The sequence below is a fragment of the Aotus nancymaae genome, unplaced genomic scaffold (genome assembly GCF_030222135.1).
Source record: "Aotus nancymaae isolate 86718 unplaced genomic scaffold, 86718_ANA_hifiasm-v0.15.2.pri h1tg000059l, whole genome shotgun sequence".
NCBI lineage: Eukaryota > Metazoa > Chordata > Mammalia > Primates > Aotidae > Aotus > Aotus nancymaae.
Genome location: NW_026988473.1, coordinates 41,865,757 through 41,892,462, shown reverse-complemented (window position 1 = coordinate 41,892,462; position 26,706 = coordinate 41,865,757). Strand labels below are relative to the sequence as shown.

Here is a 26,706-nt window from a genome sequence, read left to right as displayed (position 1 = left end):
GTGCAAAATATATTCTACAAGTATAGTCCTCATATTTTAATTAGTTTGTCACCATCAAAGTACAATATCCTTTTTTGTTTAAAATTTATGCTTCTCAGGAATGCAAAAATGATTAAAACCATGACAATAAATGTTGGATCTTACTGCCTTTTACGGAAGTTATTTTATTGAAATCTCGTTAACTATATAGTTATCATTTCTTACCTTGAAGGGGAAGCTTTGTACTGACTGCTAAAATGTTGCAAAGACAAATGTTGAGCATCTTTTATTATATGTGATTAGTAATTTCTTCTGTGCTAACCTGCAGGTATTATCATGGTCCAACTCCAATTCAGTCACTACAGTATGCAACAAGTCAGGACATTATTAATTCTTTTCAAAGTATTAGACAAGAAATGGAAGCTTATACACCCAAGTTAACTCAGGTAGGTGACTTATAATGTTTGAAGGCCAGAATTCCCATAGTTCCTTCCTCAGTTTATGAGCACAAGCAGATTGAACTATACAACTAATATTTTAATTGGGTTTAAAGACATAGTTCTGCTAAATAAATTGCAAAATCAAGAGGTAGCAAGAAAAGGCATTTGGCATATTCAAGAGGCATCTTAAGATGATAATGAAAAAAATAAGGTGATGAGTTTTGTGATTTTTTTTTTACTTCCATATACTCAGTTTTATTGGAAACATCTCCCAGGTTTTCAGATTCTCTCTGGACATTTTTCTCTGAATATTTGCATGACTCAAGTTCAAAATATGTAAAACAGCTCACCATTGTTGTTTTTCTTCATACTTCAGTTGATCAGCAGTTTGTCAGTTCTACCTTCAGTAATACTTCCTCATTCTGTCACCCTTATTTAGGCAAACCTGATCAATTTTCCATAATGCTACTGCAAGTTACCTTCCTAAAAACATTTATTTTGGCCGGGCGCAGTGGCTCATGCCTGTAACTCCAACACTTTGGAAGACTGATATAGGTGGATCACTTGAGGTCAGCAGTTTGAGACCAGCCTGGCCAACATGGTGATACCCCATCAATACTAAAAAACAGAAAATAGCTGGGCATGGTGCCACACTCCTGTAATCCCAGCTACTTGAGAGGCTGAGGCAGGAGAATCGCTTGAACTGGGAGTTGGAGGTTGCAGTGAGCCGAGATCGTGCCATTGCACTCCAGCTTTGGCGACAAGTGAAGCTCCATCTCAAATAAATAAATAATAATAAATAAAAACATTTATCACTGCAGTTTGAAAACCTTTACTGAATCCCTTCATTGCAGTAGTCTGAGTGTCTTTGGCCTGCAAAACTCTTTGTAGTCTGGCCCCAGCCCACTACTCGAGTCTCATCTTCAGCCAGTCTCCACTACTCCCTTCCACACATAGCCAAGGGTTCTGTACTCCAGCCAAACACACTAAGCTGTCCAGAGTCTTTTGATCACGTTATCTCCTTCATACCTCCTGTGCTTTGACTCATGCTTTTCTCCTTAGGATGCCCTTAGCCCTGTTTCTCCCCCAAGGAACTAATAATTACTCAAGATTCAGCTCCAGTTTCCTCTGGAAAGTAATCCTTGTGCAAAGAGGGATTTGTTTTTTCCTCTGTTTTTATGAGCACTGAGACACAGAGCGTATGCCTATATTATGGTATTTATCATATATCAAGACTTACTTTTTTAATTTTTATTTTGATATAATCTCGTGTTTTACAAAAAATGACAGAAGAATACGTTTTCAAACCCATTTTGAGAGTAGGTTACAGGCATAATTTCCCTTTACCTCTAAAGATTTCGATGTATAGTTTCAAAAAACTAAGACATTATCTTAAATAACAATACAATTATAGAATTAATAAATTAACATTGAGGATGTATTTTCTGATCTACAGATCTTACTACACTTTCACCAGTTTTACCACTAATGTTCTACATAGCAAAAGATAACTTTTCTTGGTCCAGCAGCCAAGCCAGGTTCATGAGTTGTATTTATTTCTCATGTGTTTTAAGTCTCCTTTAAAATGGAATATTTGTCAGTCATTGTCTTTTTATAACTTTGACATTGAAGAGTACTGGGCACTTTTTTGTAGAATGACCTTAAGTTTCTCTAGTCTCTTCATGACTAGATTTATTAGGCATTTTTGCCAAAAATATCACAGAAGTAATGTTGTCCTACTCAGTGTGTCATATTAGGAGGCAAATGATTTGTGTATGTTCTATCTTGTGATATTAAATTTTATCACTTGGTTAAGGTAGTATTTGCCTGGTTTATCACCAAAAAGTTACTATTTTTCTCTTTGTAATTAATATTTTGTGGGGCCATTCTTTGAGACTATGTAAATATCTCATTTCTTAACCAGATTTTTTATTATTTTTTAACATTATTATCTTTAGAGACAGGGTCTTGCTCTGGTGCCCAGGCTGGAGTGCAGTGGCACAGTTATAGCTCCCTACAGCCTCAAACACCTAGGTTCAAGCAATCCTCCTGCCTCAACCTCCTGAGTAGCTGGAATTATAGACGTGTGTCACCACGCCACAACAAACTTTCATCTAGTAGTTAGTAGTTTTTTTTGAATCATTGAAGATTCTTGCCTGAAAGAGCAGTTGTTAAATGATGATTTTTAATTCCATGAGCCCTTCTACGTTTATCAGCTGACATGAAAGGAAGAGCTTTCCCTTCTTTATTATTTATATCAGCAGGAGAGTCATGGATTCTTTTTTGAGACTGATTCTCGCTGTCACCAGGCTGGAGTGCAATGGCGCGATCTTGGCTTACTGCAACCTCTGCCTCCCAGCTTCAAGCAATTCTGCCTCAGCCTCCTGAGTAGCTGGGACTGCATGTGCACGCCACCACGCCCAACTAGTTTTTGTATTTTTAGTAGAGACAGGGTTTCACCATGTTGGCCAGGATGGTCTCAATCTCTTACCCTTGTGCTCGGCCCGCCTCAGCCTCCCAAAGTGCTGGGATTACAGGCATGAGCCACTGCACCCAGCCCATGAATTCTTATTCTATTAGTTAAACACTGGTGCTGTCTTTTTTTCTTTTTTTGGAGATGGTGTCTCACGTCTTACTCTGTCACCCACACTGAAGTGCAGTGGCATGATCTCGGCCCACTGCAACCTCTGTCTCCCGGGCTCAAGCAATCCTCTGACCTCAGCCTCCCGAGTAGCTGGAACCACAGGCACACATCACCATGCCCAACTAATTTTTTATATTTTGATGGAGACGGGGTTTTGCCACGTTGCTCAGGCTGGTCCTGAACTCCTGAGCTCAAGCGATCCACCTACCTCAACCAAAGTGCTGAGGTTATAGGCCATTTTTTCTTTTTATTAACCAAGGTACAACTTTCATACAGTAAAATTTATTTATTTATTTATTTAGAGACAGGGTCTCACTTTGTCACCGAGGCTGGAATGCAGTGGCACAGTCTCAGCTCACTGCAGCCTCAACCTCCCAGGTTCAAGTGATTCTCTCACCTCATCCCCCTAAATAGCTAAGTATCTGGGACTCTAGGCATGCATCACCACCCCTGGCTAATTTTTGTATTTTTTTGTGCAGATGGGGTTTCACCACGTTGCCCAGGCTGGTCTCAAAGTCATGAGCTCAAGCAGTCCACCCACCTCAGCCTCCCAAACTGGAATTTATCTTTTTTAAGTTTGCTATTCTACAAGTTTATCAAAACATGCTGTTGTATAGCCACCAACAAAATCAAAATTTAAAAAAAAAAAAAAAAAAACAGTTCTGTCACCCCAGAAAAATCTACTCATGCCCTTTTATAGTCAAACCCTTCCTGCACCCTTCACACAGGCTCTCCTGTGTCTTTCTGACAATATCCCCATCATTCTGAGCCTCTCCTTGCTTAATGGTGCAGTAAGATAGATGTTCCAGGCTTGTTATATACCTGCTCTGCCCTAGGCGTGGAATTTTCTTTTTAGTGTTGAGTGGATTTAGGAACCAAAATCTGAGATCAGGCCCAGTGGCTCACGCCTATAATCCCACCTCTTTGGGAGCCCGAGGCACACGGATCACTTGAGAGTTGTAGTTTACCCCGGCCAACATGGCAAAATCTTGTCTCTGCTAAAAATACAAAAATTAGCCAGGTGTGGTGGTGCATACCTGTAGTCCCAGCTACTCAGGAGGCTGAGGCAGGAGAATTCCTTGAGCCTGGGAGGTGGAAGTTGCAGTGAGGAGCTGAGATTGCAGCACTGCACTCCAGCCTAGGCAATAGAGTGAGACTCTGTCTCAAAAAACAAAACCAGATCTGGGCACTAAGTATACTCATTGCCATTGAGGTGTCATCGTCCCTTCAGCAGGAAGCTAGAAAAAAAACATGTATGTACATATATGTACCCATAACCAACTTAGGATTATTTGACCAATTCTTCATTCTGGTCTGTAGTTGTCCAATATGTGGCCCTTGGGCCCAAGTAGACTCACACAAATCTTGTTTTGGGGGTGGTGGTATTTGTTTGATTTAGAGATGAAGTCTCTGTCACCCAGAGTGGGGTACAGTAGCACTATCATAGCTCAGTGCAACGTTGAACTCCTGGGCTCAGGTGATGCTCCCACCTCAGCCCTCTGAGTCACTCATATTACAGTTACTCTTGTGATAACTGTATCATGAGGCTGAGCCACCATGCCCAGCTCTCCCCACATAATTTTTTAAGCTGTAGTCAGTCTTTTTTTTTTTTGAGTCAGAGTCTTGCTTTGTTACCCAGACTGGAGTGCAGTGGTACCATCTCAGCCCACTGCAGCCTCAACTTTTCCAGGCTTAAATGATCCTCTCACCTCAGCCTCCCGAGTAGCTAGGACTACAGTTGTGCACCACCACACCCGACTAATCTTTTTGTATTTTTTTGTAGAGACAGGGTTTTGCCATATTGCTCAGGTTGGTATCTAACAAAAGGAAGATAGGAATAAAGTGAGCTTTCATGTCCCCTTGACTCATGGTTGTCACATACTGTACTTCTTACATTAAGTTGAAAAAATGGTTTTTCACCAATCTATGCATGCATGGATTTCTACTCTTAAAAACGCCATTGGAAAATCAGAGATGGTAACCCTACATTTACTGTTTCACAAATTATTTGTTCCTCCCTATAGCAGTGTTTCCCTACAGTGCCTGTCACTTGATAGCATTCATTGAATAGATAGGTCAATTTTTTCCTAAATGTTGATGTTGATACAGTGGGGAGTATATTTTCCCCTTTTGGCTATATTCACTTCCTTGAAAATTAAATGACAATAAATTTCTGCTCTGTTGATTTTTTTTCCCCTAATCTGCTATCAAGGATACATGTTAGCAAAGCCAGTTGCAGGGTACACACCTGTAATCTGTCTCAGCTACTCAGGAGGCTGAGGGAGGAGGATTGCTTGAGCCCAGGACTTCAAGTTCAACCTGGGCAACATAACAAGATTTTGTTCCTTACAAAAATAAATTTAACTGTAACAAAACATACAGGTTAACATGTTGTTTTACCTGTTTTTCTTTCCTTAAACTCAATTTTACCTTGAGTAGTAAGAGTTCCCAAATTAAATTGAACTGGTACTTAAGAAAGGGCTGGCCAGGCGAAGTGGCTCACACCTGTAATCCCAACCCTTTGGGAGGCCAAGGCCAGTGGATCACCTGAGGTCGAGAGGTTGAGACCAGCCTGATCAACATGGAGAAACTCTGTCTCTAAAAAATTAGCCAGGCATGTTGGCACATGCCTATAATCCCAGCTACTTGGGAGGCTGAGGCAGGAGAATCACTTGAACCTGGGAAGCAGAGGTTGCAGTGAGCTGAGATTGCCCCATTGCACTCCAGTCTGGGCAACGAGAGCAAAACTCTACCTCACAAAAAAAAAAGAAAAAGAAAAAAGAAAGGGCTTTAACGAGGCAAAATCTTACGAGTTTTGAGGTCCCTGTGGACTTGCCTGGTATGCCTGGAAGATTTGTAGGTATCTTCTTTCTATACAGATGGTGTTTCTGCCCTCAAGGAAAATAGTTCACAATGATCACTATAAATGGTATAGTATTTCAACAAAAGTAAAACACTTAATCTTTTGCTGTAAAACTAAATATTAAGAAAGGTGGCAAAAAAAGGGAGGAAAACCAGTTTTTCTTCTTCATCTTTTTTTTCAGGTTCTCTCAAGTAGTGCTGCCAGTAGTACCATCACAGCACTGTCACCTGGAGGAGCACTTATGCAGGGAGGAACACAGCAAGCCATAAACCGTATGTGCCAGGCCATCTTCTACCATCTTTCTGCCTAAATCAGCTTTACAAAGCAAGCTGGGAGGAGTGCTGAACTTTCATTGGTTTTTTCCTTGGGATAATCTGGGAATTCTGTTTCATAGATTTGTTTTTATACATTCAGATTCTAAAACACATCTAGACACAATTTTAGGTTTCAGAACTGTCTTACTATTACAGATAGTGGTACATTGCTAGTTTGTCTAATATCATACTAAAAGCTGCTTTCTTCTACCCTATCTCTTAGAATAAAGGGAAAACCTGAAAGTTTCTTTAAAATCTCAAGAACTTTTAAATTTTGTGGTCTCAGCCACAAAATTAGTAACTTATCTGAAAGTAGCATATCCTGGTTTGACATTGAGAAACAGCACATGTTCAAGTTTATTCTTCGAGTGGTCATTTTTTTGAGACTGTGTATCAAAATAGCTTTCACCCTGTTCATCTCGTCCTTTTGCAGAGATGGTGCCAAATGATATTCAGTCTGAATTGAAACACTTGTATGTAGCTGTTGGAGAACTTCTACGGCATTTCTGGTCCTGCTTTCCTGTTAATACACCATTCCTAGAAGAAAAGGTTAGAACTAGTTCTGAAGACAGCCAAATAATTGTGGTACTGACTTACAAGATGTTTTGAAATTAGAAAGTTTTATTAAGTCTTTACCATGTGACAGACACTGGGATAATTGTTTTGACTACATTATTTCATGTAAGCCTCACAGCATCTTTATGGAGTAGGTATTAGTTGTACCCATTTTATAGATTAGGAAACTGAGATCCATACCAGTTCCATAACTAATAATCATACAACTTAAAACTTGTCCACCTCCAAGCCACTGTGAATAGGGACCCAAAACAAATTACATCAATAAAGTTATTTATGTTTATAAGTTTTTCAGAGATAGCAAAATCCGAAATAAGAACTGACAAATACAGCACTAGCTATTTAACACTAAAAGCCCTCTAACCAATTAAAGGACAGTAGACAAATAGAAATAAGTAACATTAATAGTAATATTATAAATTGCTCTTATAAACCATGATTACTTTTTAAAAAAAAATAACATTAAGAACAACAGGCAAGGCCAGGCGCGGTGGCTCATGCCTGTAATCCCAGCAGTTTGGGAGGCCGAGGCGGGTGGATCATGAGGTCAAGAGATCGAGACCATCCTGGTCAACATGGTGAAACCCCATCTCTACTGAAAATACAAAAAATTAGCTGGGCATGGTGGCACGTGCCTGTAGTCCCAGCTACTCGGGAGGCTGAGGCAGGAGAATTGCCTGAACCCAGGAGGTGGAGGTTGCGGTGAGCCAAGATCGCGCCATTGCACTCCAGCCTGGGTAACAAGAGTGAAACTCCGTCTCAAAAAAAAAAAAAAAGAACAATAGGCAAACACTTTATAAGCAACTCACTAAAAAATGTAGTGGCCTGGGAAGATTAAGTGGAAATGCTCACACCCACCAGTATGCAGATAAATTAAAGCCACAGTAAAAGAACATTTTGGCCAAGCACAGTGGCTCACACCTGTAATCCCAAAACTTTGGCAGGGCTGAGGCGGGAGGATTGTTTGAACCCAGGAGTTGGAGACCAGCCTGGACAACACAGCAAAGACTCTGTCTCCAAAAAATATATGAATAAATTTTTTAAAAGAATTTTTTTCACCTAATTTGCAAAAAAACCAATAACTTACAATGATCAATGTTGACCAAGTTGTCGAGTCCTTTCTTAACACTGCTAGTGTTTTTTTAAGTGCTTTTACTTCAACATTCAAATGAAATTCAACATTTAGAAATTTAGGAAATAATTAGGAATGTAAATACTTAGAGAGGATGTACCACTGTCTAAGACAGAGGAAATGGCCTAAATATCTATCAGAAGGCAGTTTAGAGAAGCATTTGGTATGTTGATACATTGAAATACTACAGTCTATTTTATTTTATTTTATTATTTTATTTTATTTGAGACAGGGTCTCACTCTGTCACCCCAGCTGGAGTGCAGTGGTGTGATCTCAGCTCACTGCAGCCTCTACCTCCTGAACTGAGGTAATTTTCCCACCTCAGCCTCCCTAGTAGCTGGGACTACAGGCACACACCACCACACCTGACTAAGTTTTAATTTTTTGTAGAGTGCTGGGATTATAGGCATGAGCCACTGTACCCAGCACTTTAGGAGGCTGAGGCAGGCAGATCGCTTGAGCTCAGGAGTTCGAGACCAGCTTGGGCAACATGGCAAAACCTCATCTCCACAAAAAATACAAAACGTAGCTCAGGTAATTACCTGAGCCCAGAGAGGTCAAAACTGCAGTGAGGTGACGACCTTGCCACTGCAGATGCCACTGTCATCCAGCCTGGGTGATAGAGTAAGACCCTGTCTCTAAATGAATTAATAAATTAATGAGTGACTATTTAAATGAGTCTTTTTTATTTTTATTTTTTGAGACGGAGTTTCGCTCTTGTTACCCAGGCTGGAGTGCAATGGCGCAATCTCGGCTCACCGCAAGCTCTGCCTCCTGGATTCAAGCAATTCTCCTGCCTCAGCCTCCCGAGTAGCTGGGACTACATGTGTGTGCCACCATGCCCAGCTAATTTTTGTATTTTTAGTAGAGACAGGGTTTCACCATGTTGACCAGGATGGTCCCAATCTCTTGACCTTGGGATCCACCCACCTCAGCCTCCCAAAGTGCTAAGATTATAGGCGTGAGCCACCGTGCCCGACCAAGTCTTTTATTTATTTATTTATTTATTTATTTATTTATTTAATTTATTTTTTTTTTTTGAGTCTGTCGCCAGGCTGGAATGCAGTGGCGCTCTCAGCTCGCTGCACCCTCCGCCTTCCAGGTTCAGGTGATTCTCCTGCCTTAGCCTCCTGAGTAGCTGGGACTACACGCACGCACCACCACACCCAGCTAATTTTTGTATTTTTAATAGAGACTGGGTTTCACCATGCTGGCCAGGATGGTCTTGCTCTCTTGACTTCATGATCTGCCCACCTCAGCCTCCCAAAGTGCTGGGATTACAGGTGTGAGCCACCACGCCTGGCCAAATGAGTATTTATGTCTGAAAGATGTTCACATTGAAGTGTTAACAGTGGGATATAATAGGTATATGTTTATTTTCTTTTTACATTTTAAAAAATTTTCTACAAGAAAAGTAGCTTTCATATGTAGAAGATCATGTTTTTCTCTTGGTCTCAAATTATATTGTTTCTCATCTTTTTTAGGTAGTGAAAATGAAAAGTAATTTGGAACGATTCCAAGTTACGAAGCTCTGCCCATTCCAAGAAAAGATTCGGAGACAGTATTTAAGCACAAATGTAAGGCAGCACTCTGATTTTTGCCTGATCTTCTTTCTCTTTGTAGTAAAATGATGAAATTGACTTTGCTTTCATGTAAATGAGTAGATACTTTATTTTTCTTTTTTCGTTTTGGAGACAGAATCTTATTCTGTCACCCAGGTTGGAGTGCAGGAGCTCGAGCTCAGCTCACTGCAACCTCCGCCTCCTAGGTTCAAGTGATTCTCCTGCCTCAGCGTCCTGAGTAGCTGGGATTACAAGCACGTGCCACCACACCCAGTTAATTTTTGTATTTTTAGCAAAGACGGGGTTTCACCATGTTGTCCAGGCTTGTCTCAAACTCCTGACCTCAGGTGATCAGCCCGCCTTGGTCTCCCAAAGTGCTGGGATTACAGGTATGAGCCACCGTGTCCCATCAATACTTCGTTATTTTCTGTTGCTCGTAGTACTATTTTTTAATATTGAAATGTGTCATGCACTCAGAAGTATATAAAATACGTACGTATTTTTAAGATAATAAAATAACTGTCTATGTACTCACCAATCAGGAAAAGTAGTAGAATGTTACCATAACCCATAGATATTCCCTGAGTGCCCCTGTCCAGTTGCATACCACTCCCTCCTCCCCTCCAGAGGTCATGACTAACCAAGGACAATCATCTCCATGCTTACCCTTAGAAAGTTTTACAATCTGGCCAGGCGCAGTAGTTCACGCCTGTAATATCAACACTTTAGGAGGCCAAGGCAGGCCGATCACTTGAGGTCAGGAGTTCAAGACCAGTCTGGCCAACATGGCGAAACCCTGTCTCTATTAAAAATACAAAAATTAGCCTGGCGTGGTGGCACATGCCTGCAGTCTAAGCTACTTGGGAGGCTGAGACAGGAGAATTGCTTGAACCCAGGAGGTAGAGGTTGCATCACCATACTCTAGCCTGGGTGACAGAGCGAGACTCTGTGTCAAAAAAAAAAAAATTTTTACAATCTATGTGTATGTTCCCAAAAATATATATTACTAATTTTTAATTTGGAAAAACTGAGTAGCAAGCACAAACCTAGCAACATAAGGAAAGATAGAATTGCCATTACTAACAGTAAGCAGAACTGTTCCTGGGTTCTATTTGGCATCAGCTTCCCTGATTGTTTACAGCAGGGAAGGTCAGTGGATGAGGTATTGAGAGGTGTCCCTTTATGCCCAGCATTTTTAACATTGCATTTAAAGCAAGGTTAGAGCAACCACATCAGATAATTTGTATGTGTGTTATTCAAGTCCTCCCAGATGTACCTTGGGAAGAATAGTACAGTCATGTGTTGCTTAACCACAGGGATATGTTCTAAACAATTCATTGATAGGCAGTTTTGTTGTATGAACCTCATAGAGTGTACTTAAACCTAGCTAAATAGCCTGCTACACTCTAGGCTATATGGTCTAGCCTATTGCTCCTAGGCCACAAACCTATACAACACAGTACTATACTAAATATGTAAACATTTTTATTTGTCTATCTATTTATTTACTTTTGTCGTTTTGGTATTAAATTGGTGCAAAAGTAAGTATTCGGGTATCTAAACATAGAAAAGATGCAGTAAAAATCCAGTATAAAAGATGAAAAGTGGTCCACCTGTATAGGGCACTTACCATGAATAGAGCTTGCAGGACTGGAAGTTGCTCTGGGTAACTCAGTGAGTGAGTGAGTGGTGAGTGAATGTGAAAGCCTAGGACATTAGTGTAAACTACTGCAGAGTTTATTAACGTTGTACACTTAGGCTGCACTAAATTTACCCAAAAACTTTTTTTCTTCCATAATAAATTAGCCTTAGCGTACTATAACATATTTACTTCATAAACTTTTTTTTTTTTAACTTCATAAACTTTTAAATATTTTTAAAGTTTTTTAAAAAACTTTGGATTCTTGCCGGGCACGGTGGTTCACGCCTGTAATCCCAGCACTTTGGGAGGCCGAGGTGGGTGGATCACGAGGTCAAGAGATCGCAACCATCCTGGTCAACATGGTGAAACCCCGTCTCTACTAAAAATACAAAAAATTAGCTGGGCAGGGTGGCGCATGCCTATAATCCCAGCTACAGGGTGGCGCATGCCTATAATCCCAGCTACTCGGGAGGCTGAGGCAGGAGAATTGCCTGAACCCAGGAGGCGGAGGTTGCGGTGAGCTGAGATCACGCCGTTGCACTCCAGCCTGGGTAACAAGAGCGAAACCCTGTCTCAAAAAAAAAAAAAAAAAAAAAAAATTTGGATTCTTTGGAATAACATTTAGCTTAAAACACAAACACATTGTATAGCTATACAAAAGTATTTTCTTTATATTCTTATTCTATAAGCTTTTTTCCATTTTTAATTTTTTTTTCTTTTTAAACTCTTTTTTTAAAAACTAAGACACAAACACGCATTAGCCTAGGCTTACACAGGGTCAGTATCATCATCACTATCACTGTTTTCTACCTCCACATCTTGTCCCACTGAAAGATTTTCAGGGGCAGTAATGCACATGGAGCTGTCATCTCCTGTGATAACAATGCCTTCTTCTGGAATACCTCCTGAAGGACCTGCCTAAGGCTATTTTATAGTTAACTTTTTAATACATGTAAATACCGTAAATAATGATTTTAAAATACAGTAAATAGATAAACCAGTAACATAGTCATTCATTATCATTATCAAGTATTATGTCTGACACGTAATTGTAAATGCTATACTTCTATACAGCTGGAAACTTAATAGGTTCGTTTATAACAGCCTCCCTACAAACGAGTGAATAATGTGCTGCTCTATGATGTTATGACATCACTAGATGATGGGAATTTCTCAGCTGTATTATAATCTTATGGGACCACCATCATATATGTGCATTATGTGGAGCATGACTCTAGTTACAAATTTAAGATTCAGTAACTAAGATAGCTGGGTGCGTTGGCACATGCTTGTAGTCCCAGCTACTCGGGAGGCTGAGATGGGAGGATCGCTTGAGTCCAAGAGTTCTGGGCTGTAGTGGCGCTATGCCGATCAGATGTCCGCACTAAGTTCAGCATCTTATGGTGACTCCCCCCAGGAGTGGGGACCACCAGCTTGCCTAAAGAGGTGAACCGGCCAAGGTTGGAAATGAAGCGCGTCAAAACTCCCATGCTGATCAGTAGTGGGATTGCGCTGCACTCCAGCCTGGGCAACATAGTGATACCCTGCCTATTAAAAAAAAAAAAAAAAAAAAATTGAATAACTAAGATAATTAAAAGGGGAGTTTTACAGTTGAAAGCTGAAAAACCATCAGTAAGATTTTTCATATTTATTCCCTACATATTCTCAGTGGGTTTTCTTAAAGTATAAAACAGCATTACTTAGAATAGAAGCTTGGAGTGTCTTCCCACAGCAGGGCAAAAATGGCAGATAGGTTTCAGGTCATGTGCCTTCTCAATTGATTATAACTACTTGGAGTGCTGTGTTGAAAAGGATGCTGAGGGCTGAGCATGGTGGCTCACACCTATAATCACAGCACTCTGGGAGGCCAAGGGCAGGTGGATCACCTAAGGTCAGGAGTTTGAGACCAGCCTGGTCAACATGGTGAAATCTTGTTTCTACTAAAAATACAAAAATTAACCAGGTGTTGTGACAAGTGCCTGTAATCCCAGCTACTCAGGAAGTTGAGGCAGGAGAATCGCTTGAACCTGGGAGGCACAGATTGCAGTAAGCAGAGATAGTGCCATTGCACTCCAGCCTGGGCAACAAGAGTGAAACTCCATCTCAAAAAAAAAAAAAAAGAAAAGGATGCTGAGGCCATGTGCAGCCTTACAGGAGGATATGGTGTTCATCTCTTCCGGTTAACAATATAGATCTAGATACTGCTGCCAATCAAGCAGAATAAGTAATTTTATAGTTTCCAAACAAAACTAAATATCCCTATCCCCCATAATGATAAATAGGTATGGCAATAAGGGGAATTTTTTTTTTTAATTCTGTACCCCTCAGACCTGGGATTGACATGCCAAAAGAATTTAGGACTTCCTTATCTCCATCTCCATTTTCCTAGAGTTGGTAAAACTTTACTTCCAAATACTTAAAGACTGTCCACCTCCAAGGAAACAGATATTCCAGAGACTTCTACCTCAAAAGACAGTGTAAGACAGATATGGTAGTATGTACATGTAGTCCAGCTACTCAAGAGACTGAGGCAGGAGGATCACTTGAGATCAGGAGTTTGAGGCTATAGTATACTAAAAGTGCACCTGTGAATAGCCACTGCACTCCAGCCTGGGCAACATAGTGAGACCCTGTCTCTTAAAAAAATAAAAAAGATTCCATATGATCTGGTTGACTTCTAGCTATGTCTGTGATAAAAGTAAAATTCTTAACCTACTCAAAGATCTACAGTCTTTTTTTTTTTTAAGATGGGATTTTGCCATGTTGCCCAGGCTGGTCTCGAACTCCTGAGCTCAGACAATCTACCCACCTCAGCCTCCCAAAGTGCTAGGATTACAGGCATGAGCCACTGCGCCCGGCCAGATCTACAGTCTTTACCCAAGAGTTGACATAGCACATTGTGTGAAGCATTGAAACCATTTAGGTTTTCTGTAATCTGCTGAGTTGTATTGAACTCCTGAAATGCTGGAGTTGGAAAAACCCTAAAAATAGAAAACTTTCACAAAATTGTGCAGAATTAACTGCAGGAGCTTTTGAAAATCAAAGATTCTTGGGTCTCATCCCAGGCCTGTTAAATCAGAATCTTCAGGAGAATAAGGCATTTTTCCAATGTTCTGCCAAGATGTATATACAAGGCTGGGCGCAGTGGTTCACACCTGTAATTCTAACACATTGGGAGCCTGAGGCAGAAAGATTGCTTGAGCCCAGGAGTTTGAGACCAGCCTGGCCAACATGGTGAAACCCCATCTCTACTAAAAATACAAAAATTAGCCAGGTGGGGTGGTGCATGCTTGTAATCCCAGCTACCGGGGGGCTGACGCAGGAGGATCGCTTGGACCTGCAAGGTGGAGGCTCTGGTCAGCCAAGATCACACCACAGCACTCCAGCCTGGACAACAGAGCAAGATTCTGTCTCAAAAAAAGAAAGTTTATACCGCCATCCTAGCCCAAATTGGCAGACCAGTATTTAAATCTAGAAATCACCAATTTAGTTGAGACACCTCGTTTGAGGGAAGGAACTGAGGCCTGGAGCACAATTGTGACTTTCATATTGTCCTATTGTTGGTTAATGACAGGACAGCCATTACAACCGCAGCCTTTTCGCTCTACCCCACTTTCTCTTACCTTTCCATACGAAATGTGTCTGACGGAGCCTTCTCAGAGGGCTTGCACATTACCTCATTTACTAGAGAAATACAGGGGAGTTCGGAAACTACACTCTGAAGTATGTGCCAGATTTTGGTTGGAAGGAATGACTTCCCCTGCTTTTGCCCAGTTGTTAAGTGTCTTGTTGTGTTTTTCAGTTGGTAAGTCACATAGAAGAGATGCTCCAGACAGCCTACAACAAGCTCCACACGTGGCAGTCACGGCGTCTGATGAAGAAAACGTGAGGTGGCCATGATGCTCACAGGTTTTGTGAGATTGAGAGAACTATGACCTGCAGCAACTCTGGAAACCTGGCCTGACAGACAAGCAGATGACCTCACAGGAGTGATAAGAAACATCTGCTCCACGCCGACTCCCAGAGCTGATGCTATTGTACTTGCACATTGGGGACTGAAAGGAAAGAAGGGACTAAATGCTGGGGAGGTAAATTAAGGCAGAACCAAATGAGCTAAGTTGCAAATATATATATGTACACATATATATGTACATATGTATGTACATATATATTTTTAAAGACTGTTTACTGCAGTTACTCAGGAACTGCTTTTGATTCACATTAAGCTGCTTTCAGAAATTTAAAAAAAAAAAAAACTTTTTTAAAGGGTGCATTGATAAAATCTGAGGTTTTTTGGTGGTTATTTTGTTTTTTTCTGTGTAAATTTTTTTCCTAAGTTTATGGCACAGGGTAGACCTTAAGTATTTCTTCTCCATCCTTCATCCTCCACCCTCCATTGGATCCTCAAGTTTTACTGAATTCCAATTATACCTTACATCAGCAAGTTAAAAACAATACTTTAAAATAAAGCAAAGGGAGACTGTTGCTCAACCATCAGGAAACAGTTGTCAGAAGACATCATTGGTCCTGTGTTTCCTACGGAAATAAGAAACAATAAATATTGCACTGAATGTTTGTGGTTTGGAGTCCCTGAATAATAAAGAGGGAACATATTTGCAGAAAGTTGCATAGAGTTTTTTATGCAGAATTTTGTCAGAAGACAATGGCGCTGCATGTTTTTCTTTGAGTGCAAATGTACATTGCTAAGATTTTTTTTAAGATGGCATGTGCTTTGAAAAGATGATATTGCATTTTTAAGAGTTTAAAAATCTTATGAGTGAGAAATATAAAAGAAACTTATTTTCACCTCTTTAGAAGAAATAAAAGATGTTTCTCATATCTCCTTTTCTCTAATATTTGACTGTTACTGTCCTTGGCGAATCGATAATCATTGCATAGTGACTGAAAAGCCTAAGTGCAAAAAAAAAAAAAAAGATATGTTCTTGTTTCTGGAATTCGTGCCATATTTTGTTCCTGATGGGATCAACGTACTGTTTATCTAAGACTTTAGATGTCTTGTATTAAAAATTACACAAAAAAAGTAAAACTTTTTATACTTACTCTTTTAACTCTAACACATCTCTGGTTTCTCATTATGTGTGAATTTACTTGGGTGGGCTGCCTGAGAACTGTTCATCTTATTTTAGGCCACGATACAAGCTGGTTATCCTTCATGTAAGGACTGCTACAGGTCAGAACCTAAGCCAGGCATGGTAGCACATGCCTGTAGTTCCAGCTACTTGGGAGGCTGAGGTAGGAGGATCACTTGAGCTCAGAAGTTCAAAAGACCAGACTGGGCAACATAGTGAGACTTCATCTCTTTTTTTACAGGAAAAAAAAAATTATCGAGTCCTTGAACTGGTAAAGGGAAAGAGGCCACATCATTTCCTGCCTTCAGTCTTCCCATTTCTCTTTCAGATCGGTATAGTAACAGTATAATCCCTTAAAATATATACTTTCACAAAGTCGAATTGCTTTCAAATATGTTATTGCCACAGTGGAGCAAATAGAAAAATGATTGAAATAAAAAATGTCTGTTGGGAAAGGCAGACATAAGAAATAAAATGTTCTGTTAGGCCAGGCACAGTGGCTCACACCTGTAATCCTAGCACTTTGGGAGACCATGGCGAGAGGATCACCTGAGGTTAGGAGTTCGAGACCAGCCTGGCCAACAGGGCAAAACCCCATCTCTACTAAAAATACAAAAATTAGCCAGGCATGGTGGCACGTGCCTGTAATCTCAGCTACTAGGGAGGCTGAGGCAGGAGGATCACTCAAACCGGGTAGGCGGAGGTTGCAGTGAGCCAAAATTGTGCCACTGCACTCCAGCCTGGGCAACAGAGTGAGACTTCATCTAAAAAAAAAAAAAAAGGGCAGGGCGTGGTGGCTCGCACCTGTAATCCCAACACTTTGGGAGGCTAAGGTAGGCGGATCACCCGAGGTCAGGAGTTCAAGACCACCCTGACCAACATGGAGAAACCCTGTCTGTCTCTACTAAAAATACAAAATTAGCTGGGAGTGGCGGTGCATGCCTGTAATCCCAGCTACTCGGGAGGCTGGGGCAAGAGAATGGCTTGAACCCAGGAGATGAAGGTTGCGGTGAGCCGAGATCGTGCCATTGCACTCCAGCCTGGGCAACGAGTGAAACTTCATCTCAAAAAAAAAATGGTCTATTGAGTGCTATGTTGAAGATTAAGTCGTAAACTGGGCATGGTGGGTCACAGGTGTAATCCCAGCACTTTGGGAGGCCAAGGCAGGAGGATCACTTGAGCTCAGGAATTCAAGACCAGCCTGGACAACATAGCGAAACCTCATCTCTACTAAAAATTTAAAAAGTTAGCTGGGCGTGGTGGCATGTGCCTGTAGTCCCAGCTACTCTGGAGACTGAGGCAGGAGGATTGCATGAGGCCAGAAGATTGAGGCTGCAATGAGCTGTAATCACACTGCTGCACTACAGCCTGGAGATTAAGACAAAGCCTTGTCTTCATATGTGTGTGTGTGTGTGTGTGTGTGGGTGGGTGTGTGTGTGTGTGTGGTGTGTGTTTGTATATATACACACCACACACGCACATATATATATATATATATATATGAAGCCTGAAGGAAGAAAAGAAAAAATTTTGGGACGTCAGGATAGACTTCATTTAAAAGAGCATTTTAGCTAAGTCTTGAAGGTTGAATAAGATTTTTTGAGAGAAGAAAGTCATCTCTTCTAGCATGATGGTGTGGAGGTTTGAAAGACTGAAATACGTTAGGAGAACAGGAAAACTGTGTTAGATTGGAGAGTTGGGAGTGACAAGGCTCAGAAAACCATTTTAATTCAGGTTGTCAATGGCCTTGTATGCTAAAGTAAAATACTCAGACCTTATCTATTAGGCATGGGAGACTTAGAAGAAAATGTTAAGCAAGTTGCTTTTATGGAGGTTTTTTCTGCTGGTGGGGGGTGAGGCAAGGGTTAAATAACCCTTGGCAATTAGGACAGACTTAGAAGACTTTTGGAATAAGCCACACAGGAAATGATCTACATTAAAATGAAGTCCTGGTGAATAGAAAGGGCCTGAGTAGTGTGTGTGACCAATTCATTGGGAGCGAAGGAAGCAAGGGTGATTTCACCAGTGATACCCGTGAATTTCATTTCTAGCTTGCACTTGAAATATTTGAGCTTTGGATTCCTTTAACAATGAACTTCGGCAGCTGCATAGGCCTTTTATGGCCCTTCACCTTCTCATGGTGGAAAATAATAGCACCACTGATGGTTGAGGGCTGCCATAAACCAGCACAGTGCCAAACACTTTTTCTGCTGTGTCTCACTTCATTCCCACAGCTGAAGAAGCAAGTAGATAATACAACATTTTGTACAGATAAGAAATGGTTTACAGGTTAAGTAATTTATTCAAATTCACACAGCCAGTAAGTGTCAGAGCTAGGATTTACCCTAAACCACTAAGGCTTCTCTAGTCTGGAGAAGGGATGAGATGTTTGTGAAGTTTCAAGTTTTTATTCCGCAGCCCAGGCTTCCATTGCCTAGTTTTTCCTTTGACTCCTTTGTCATTCTTGCCTCTGACTCTATTCTTTGCTTTACTTGTGGCAAATCACATTATGGGGTTAGTCTGCCTAGTAGGTCCATGAGCCCAGAGGACTATAAAATGTAATAATGTAACAAAAGCATGTCCTGCCTTAGGAGAATGAGTCTTTTCTGGAAAGAAAGTAATGTTAACTCTGCTTTAGACATACTACAAAGATGAGCAAGGCACCTTATAAAATCCACTTCAGGATGGAAACAAAAGAATGTTTTAGTATCTATAACTAGAAAGGTAACCCCACTCATCTAGCCTGAGAGTTTAATCCAGAAAGTAATTTCCTGTTGCATATGCCATCTCTCTAGAGCTGACAGTGTCTGGAATGGGAAGCTGTGTGTTTCAAACTTAGGTTTGCTGTCTCCCATGTCAAGACTTGCATGGGATTCCTTAGGATTACCTCTGCCCTTTCCCAATTTAGCTCCTGCAGGACTCACCTGTTTTCCTAGTTCTTGAGGCCAGGGGAGTCTTAGTTATTTTCAGCTGTTAAAATCTCCAGAACTGGAGTATTGCCTGGAACCTGGTTCAGGAGTGATCAGCCTGAGTTAGTATAGTAGTCCATCTCCCTGTTTGGGTGTATATTAAAGTCACAGAAGAGACTGGAAATCCTGTCATCTCGTGGCTTTCAAACTGTAACTGCAGAACTCTGTTTTCATAATCTTTTACAGAATCCCTAATACATAAGACAAAATGGAATTATGCCTGTTGAGGTGGAACCAGAGATCCACCTCCTTCCTCCACCCCACCCCATCAAACTACAACAACATGAAAAATCAATACCCTCTGGCCACGTGGCAACCTGCTGTGTTTGTTGGGATGCCTGATACCAAGAGTAGGCTGAAGTTGAAGCGTAAGATAAGTAAGAGTTTATCTGTGGACAGAAACGGATAGTAAGATGGTAGACTTAAATCCAATGATCAACAAGTACATTAAATGTAAACAGATGGAACACTTGGATTAAAAAACAAGACTAGGCCAGCCACGGTGGCTTATGCCTGTAATCCCAGCACTTTGGGAGGCCGAGGTGGGTGGATCACGAGGTCAAGAGATCAAGACCATTCTGGCCAACATGGTGAAACCCCATCTCTACTAAAAATACAAAAATTAGCTTCACGTGGTGGTGTGCGCCTGTAGTCCCAGCTACTCAGGAGACTGAGGCAAGAGAATCGCTTGAACCCAGGAGGCGGAGGTTGCAGTGAACTGAGATTGTGCCATTGCACTCCAGCCTGGGAAACAGAGAGAGACTCTGTCTAAAAAAAAAAAAAAAGGCTAAACTATACACTAGTTATAGTCAACAGAAATGTCTATGTCTATACTTAGTGGATTTGCCTTTCCATCAGATGTCAGTTTCCTAGGTGTTAGAGTTCAAAGGCCTTTATTACTCTAAAATTTACTTACTCTGGTCCTATTAGCTAAGTAGTGAACAGAGCAGGTGAAAAGGGATGACACATATTATTGCCCATTAATGTTCATTTAAAAAATTATAGGCTGGTACAGTGGCTCACACCTGTAATCCCAATGTTTTGGAAAGCTGAGGCAGGAGGATCGCTTGAAGTCAGGAGTTCAAGACCAGCCTGGGCAATGTTGTAAGACTCTCTATCTCTACCAAAAAAAAAAAAAGAAATTAGCCAAATGTGGTGGCACTCACCTATAGTCCTAGCTACTTAGGAAGCTGAGGCAGGAGGATCACTCAAGGCTCAGTGAGCTACAGGCCAGGCATAGTGGCTCACGCCTGTAATCCCAGCACTTTGGGAGGCCAAGGCAGGTGGATCACATGAGGTCAGGAGTTCAAGACCAGCCTGGCCAACATGGTAAAACCCTGTCTCTACCAAAAAATACAAAAATTAGCTGGGCATGGTGGCAGGCACCTGTAATCCCAGCTACTAGAGAGGCTGAGGGAGGAAAATCGCTTGAACCCAGGAGGCAGAGGTTGCAGTGAGCTGACATGTGCCTCTACACTCCAGCCTAGACGACATAGTGAGACTCCATCTCAAAAAAAAAAAAAAAAAGGTTCAGTGAGCTATGATTGCGATTGCACCACTGAACTCCATCCTGGGTGACAGATAAAGATCCTGCCTCTAAAGAAGAAAATTATATACATAGTGAAAGCATAATTCATAGGCTTTTTTTCCCTGAGGTTTGAATAGTACTGAAGTCTGTAAAATAGAAAGTGTCTCCGTACCATTACTTCCAAGTCTTTGCTGAGGTAATGGTCAGTGCATCTTCTTCTGGACATTTTTCTATGCACTTAAATTCTTTTTCTAACCTGCAACCTGAGATTTTTTTTTCTTTCTTCTTTTTTTTTTTTTGAGACAGAGTGAGACTCTGGTTGGAGTGCAATGGTACAATCTCGGCTCACCACAACCTCCGCCTCCCGAGTTCAAGCAATTCTCCTGCCTCAGCCTTCCAAGTAGCTGGGATTACAGGCACCTGCCACCATGCCAGGCTAATTTTTTGTATTTTTAGTAGAGACGGGGTTTTGCCATGTTACCCAGGATGGTCTCTATCTCTTGACCTCATGATCCACCCACCTCAGCCTCCCCAAGTGCTGGGATTATGGGCGTGAATCACACCTGGCAACCTGAGCTTTTTCTAACAGAAATACCTGTGCACCTAGACATTCCCTTTAAGATAATTATTTTGGGCTGGTCGTGGTGGCTCACACCTGTGATCCCAGCACTTTGGGATGCCAAGGTGGGCAGATCACCTGAGGTCAGGAGTTTGAAGACCTCCTGATCAATATGGAGAAACCCTGTCTCTATTAAAAATACAAAAAAATTAGCTGGTTGTGATAGCGCATGCCTGTAATCCCAGCTACTCGGGAGGCTGAGGCAGGAGAATCACTTCAACCTAGGAGGAAGAGGTTGCAGTGAGCCGAGAGCATGCCATTGCACTTCAGTCTGGGCAACAAGAGTGAAACTCTGCCTCAAAAAAAAAATAATAGTAATAATCCTTTTAGCTGGGCATAGCGGAATGCACCTGTGGTCAGGAGGTAGGTAGGAGAATCACTTTGAGCCCAGGAGTTTGAGGTTGCCATGAGCTATAATCATCTCACTGCACTCCAGTCTGGGTGACAGCTAGACCCTGCCTCTTAATTTTTTTTTTTTAATTTTTTAAAATTAGAAAATGACCAGGCATGGTAGCTCACACCTGTAATCCCAGCACTTTGGGAGGCCAAGGCAGGTAGATCCCTTGAGCCCAAGAGTTTGACACCAGGCTGGGTAACATGGTGAAACCCGCTCTATATGAAAAATACAAAAAAAAAAAAAAGTTAGCCAGGCATGGTGGCATTTGCCTGTGGTCGCAGCTACTCAGGAAACAGGAGACGGAGGTGGAAGGATAGCTTGAGCCTGGGAGGTTCAGGCCACAATGAGCTGTGGTCATGCCACTGCACTCCAGCCTGGGTGACAGAGGAAGACCCTATCTCTAAATAAATAAATGAATAAAAAGATAATCCTTAACAAAGAGGCTCATATTCTTAGAGAAGAATCCATTAGTGATCCTATTTCTTTAAGCCAAATTCTCGTAAATTTTGGTCCTACCCATTTGTATCTACTTCTGGCACTTGGTTATTCTTTTTTTTTAATTTTATTATTATTATAATTTTTGACATGGAGTCTCGCTCTGTCACCCAGGCTGGAGTGCAGTGGCACAATCTCAGCTCACTGCAACCTCTGCCTCCTGGGTTCAAGCAGTTCTCATGCTTCAGCCTCCTGAGTAGCTGGGATTACAGGCATCCGCCACCATAGCCAGCTATTTTTTGTATTTTTAGTAGAGATGGGGTTTTGCCATGTTGGCCTGGTTGGTCTTGAACTTCTAACCTCAAGTGATCTACCCACCTCAGCCTCCTAAAGTGGATTACAGGCATGAGCCACCATGCCCGGTCACCTGGTTATTCTTGAGAACAGGTTATACCTGTGCTGAATACACGTCCTTGAGACTTCACATATATCAACCAGATCCTTATTGTCCTTGAACATTTAGACCTGCAGAATAAGGAATAGAGAGAAAGTCAAGTGTTCTGATGGACGCTTCACAGGATTTATCCACATCCCTGCAGCAGTAGGCCCATGAAATAACATGTGTTGGATGCTATACTTTGGTCCTAGACTGTTTTGGTTCAAATCTTACCTGCCTAAAACACTAGCTATGAACCACTTACTTAATAAGTGCCTTCATTTCTCCATCTACAAAATAGGCCTAGTAGTAGCATTTAACTGATAGGGTTGTTGTGAGGATAGCTGAGGTGTCTATAAGCCACTTAGAGCAGAGTCCAGCATACAGCGAGTTTGCTATACAAGTGTTTGCTATAATTAATGTTGATAAGGCTTCCCCCGGCCACGTAGTGAATACTGCTGCACCTTCTTGATTTTATTGTTTAACCTTCGAAACCTAAATGGAGGAAAATTCCCTCAAAGGAAAATAAAAGTGCTTTCTTCTGTGCTTTTATTTTCCCCCCAAAACCTGCGCATATTTGATTTTCTTAGATCATCTTTACTAGATTGATTAGTAGATACTTTTCTGTGGTGACCTGCATTCACCAAATTATGAGCTCTTTATTTTTTATTTTTAAGACAGGGTCTCACTCTGTCACCCAGGCTGTAGTGCAGCCACATGATCATAGCTCACTGCAGCCTCAAACTCCTGGGCTCGAGGGATCCTCCCAGCTTAGTCTTTCAAGTAGCTAGCCAAGTTCACACTACCATGCCTGGTGAATTTTTAAAAATTTTTTCCATAGAGATGAGGTCTCACTGTGTTGACCAGGCTGACCTTGAACTCCTGGGCTCAAGCAATCCTCCTGCCTCAGTTTCTGGAAAGTGCTGGGATTACAGATAGGAGCCACTGCACCTGGCTTAAAGTTTTTTCTTTAAATAGAAGTTGGGATCAAACTTGAGTTAAAAGAAAAAGCCATTTAGATTATGCTGAGTTACCAGGAGAGCAACCTTGAAACTTGATTCAGTAGCACACAGGGTTTATCTTCAAAACAAGGTCACTAACAGGTTTCAGTAAGCATGTCCTAAATATGGTGGTTTGACATTATAACAGTCACATATCACAATTATAGCTTAGGTAAGATGGAGTTTCCTTAAAAAAATACAACAGTGATCCATTTTCTGTGTCAGATTAATAGATTAAGAAAAGTCTAATTTATATGATGAAGCACTCAAGATCTACAGGTGAGCTGCATGGGTTCAAATTCCAGCCCTGCCACTTACCAGCTGGCTAGCTGTGTGATTACTTAATCTCTCCATGCTTCGGTTTATCTTTCTTAAAGGGGCTATGTCTGCCTCTGTGGCCCAGGTTGGAGTGCAGTGGCACAATCACAGCACTGCAGCCTTGGCCTCCCCGACTCAAGCAGTCCTCCTACCTCAGCCTCTGGAGTAGCTAGGACTACAGGCTCATGCCACCATGCCTGGCTAATTTTTGTAATTTTTGGAGAAACAAGGTCTTGCCATGTTGCCCAGATTGGTCTTGGACTCCTGGGCTCAAACAATCTGCCTGCCTCGGCTTCTCAAAGTGCTGGGATTACAGGCGTGAGCCAATGCATCCTCTTTCTTCGTCTGTCTCTCTCTTTCTCTCTCCCCCCACTTCAGTTTCTTAATTTGTAACATGACCACAATAATAATAGTACTTACAGATTTACTGTGATGGTTAAATTAGCTAATAAATGTAAGTGGTTAGAATAGTGCCTGGCTCAAAATGAGCATTTAATAAATGTTCTTTCTATCATTTATTACTATTACAGCCATATATCACTTAACAATGAGGAATTGTTCCCATAAATGCATTATTAGATGAATTCATTACTGTACAAGCATCACAGAGTGTACTTACACAGAGCATTCCTCCCACCTCGTCCTCCCAAAGTGTTGTAGGCTATGCCTCCTGGATGGTATAGCCTACAACACATAGAGGCTGTATGGTATAGCCTATTGATTCGAGGCTATAAACCTATACAGCATGTTACTATACAGAATAGTGTGAGGAAATAGTAACACAAGAATAAGTATTCGTGTATCTAAACATATGAAAAGTACAGCAAAAGTATGGTACAGTATTATAACCTTACAGGATCACCTTTGTATATGCAGTCCACTGTTGACCAAACATTATGAGGTTCATGACTCTATTATTCTTACTTACCATTACCAGGCTTCAGTTCAAAGCTTATTGACTTAGGCTGCCATATAATAACAACATTGGTAAAAAAGCTGAGGTGGAGATCAAGGGAAGGAAACTATTATTAGATAGTTTACTTCTATCTACTATCTATTAGATCTCTTTGCCAAATATTTGCCATGCTATATGACCATTCTTATTTCATCCTCAGGATTCAATCAATAATTATTAAGCAGGCCGGGCGCGGTTGCTCACGCCTGTAATCCCAGCACTTTGGGAGGCCGAGGCGGGTGGATCACGAGGTCAGGAGATCGAGACCATCCTCACCATGATGAAACCCCGTCTCTACTAAAAAATAAAATACAAAAATTAGCCGGATATGGTGACACGCGCCTGTAGTCCCAGCTACTCAGGAGGCTGAGGCGGAAGAATCGCTTGAACTCAGGAGGTGGAGGTTGCAGTGAGCCGAGATTGCACCACTGCACTCCAGCCTGGCAACAGAGCAAGATTCTGTCCAAAAAAAAAAAAAAAAAAAAAAATTATTATTAAGCTACCGTGCATCAATCTACAGCCTTCTCCTTATAACCTCTCAAATTGACTGGGCACAGTGGCTCATGCCTGTAATCTCAGCACTTTGGGAGACCAAGGCAGGCAGATCACCTGAAGTAAGGAGTTCAGGACCAGCCTGGCCAACATGGTGAAATGGCGTCTCTAAAAAAATACCAAAATTAGGCAGGCATGGTGGCTCAAGCCTGTAATCCCAGCTACTCGGGAGGCTGAGGCAGGAGAATTACTTGAACCCAGAAAGCAGACTTTGCAGTGAGCCGAGTTTGCACCACTGCACTCCAGCCTGGGCCAGAGAGTGAGACTCCCTCTCTTTTTGTTTATTTATTTTTTATTTTTTTATTTTTTTTTATAGAGACAGGGTCTCACCAAGTTGGTCAGGCTGGTCTTGAACTCCTGACCTTATGGTCCACCCACCTCAGCCTCCCAAAGTGCTGGGATTACAGGCGTGAGCCACTGTGCCCAGCCAAGACTCCCTCTCATAAATAAATAAATAATAAAGTCTCAAGTTATTGGTCAGGCGTGGTGGCTTTATGCCTATAATTCCAGCACTTTGGGAGGCCATGACAGGCAGATCACTTGAAACCAGGAGTTTAAGACCAACCTGGGCAATATGGCGAGAACCCATCTCTACAAAAAATAAAAATTAACCAGGTGTGGTGGTACATGCCTATAGTCCCACCTACTCCAGAGGCTGAGGTAGAAGGATCGCTTGACTTGGGAAATTGAGGCTGCAGTGAGCCATGAGCATACACTTTAAGCTGGTCAACAGAGTGAGACCCTGTGTTAAAAGTAAAAATAACAAGCCTCAGGTTATTAAAAAGCACTGTCCTAGCCAGGCACAGTTGCTCACGCCTGTAATCCCAGATCTTTAGGAGGCCAAGGCAAGCACATCACTTGGGGTCAGGAGTTTGAGAACAGCCTGGCCAGCATGGCAAAACCCCATCTCTACTAAAAATACAAAAATAAGCTGGGTATGGTGGTACACACATGTAATCCCAAAAACTCAGGAGGCTGAGACACGAGAATAGCTTGAACCCGGGAGTCCTAGGTTGCAGTGAGCCAAGATTGCACCACTGCACTCCAGCCTGAGCGACAAAGCATGACTCCGTCTCAAAAACACAAAGCACTATCCTAGATGATGGGCAAAACAGGTCTGTGCCCTTGTGGAGCTTACTTAAGAATAAACAGGCTTGGAGAGGTGAAAAGTCCCTGAGTCCAACTCGGAAGTGGAGAGCTAAGACTGAAATTCAACTCTTGAAGCCAGGTGTGGTGGCTCACACCTGTAATCC

At 41.7% G+C, this 26,706-nt stretch overlaps 1 protein-coding gene across 1 annotated transcript in view; it reads left to right on the top strand.

Moving 5' to 3' along the window:
• Positions 1–16,214, top strand: part of GTF2H1 (general transcription factor IIH subunit 1) — a 48,585-nt gene extending 32,371 nt beyond the window's left edge. The window contains exons 11-15 of the mRNA XM_012456536.3: positions 308–425; positions 6,108–6,198; positions 6,674–6,789; positions 9,434–9,526; positions 14,956–16,214. Coding sequence (XP_012311959.1) covers positions 308–425; positions 6,108–6,198; positions 6,674–6,789; positions 9,434–9,526; positions 14,956–15,042 — 505 coding nt within the window. The 3' untranslated portion in view covers positions 15,043–16,214. The remainder of the gene's footprint in view (positions 1–307; positions 426–6,107; positions 6,199–6,673; positions 6,790–9,433; positions 9,527–14,955) is intronic.
• Positions 16,215–26,706: the final 10,492 nt, after the last annotated feature.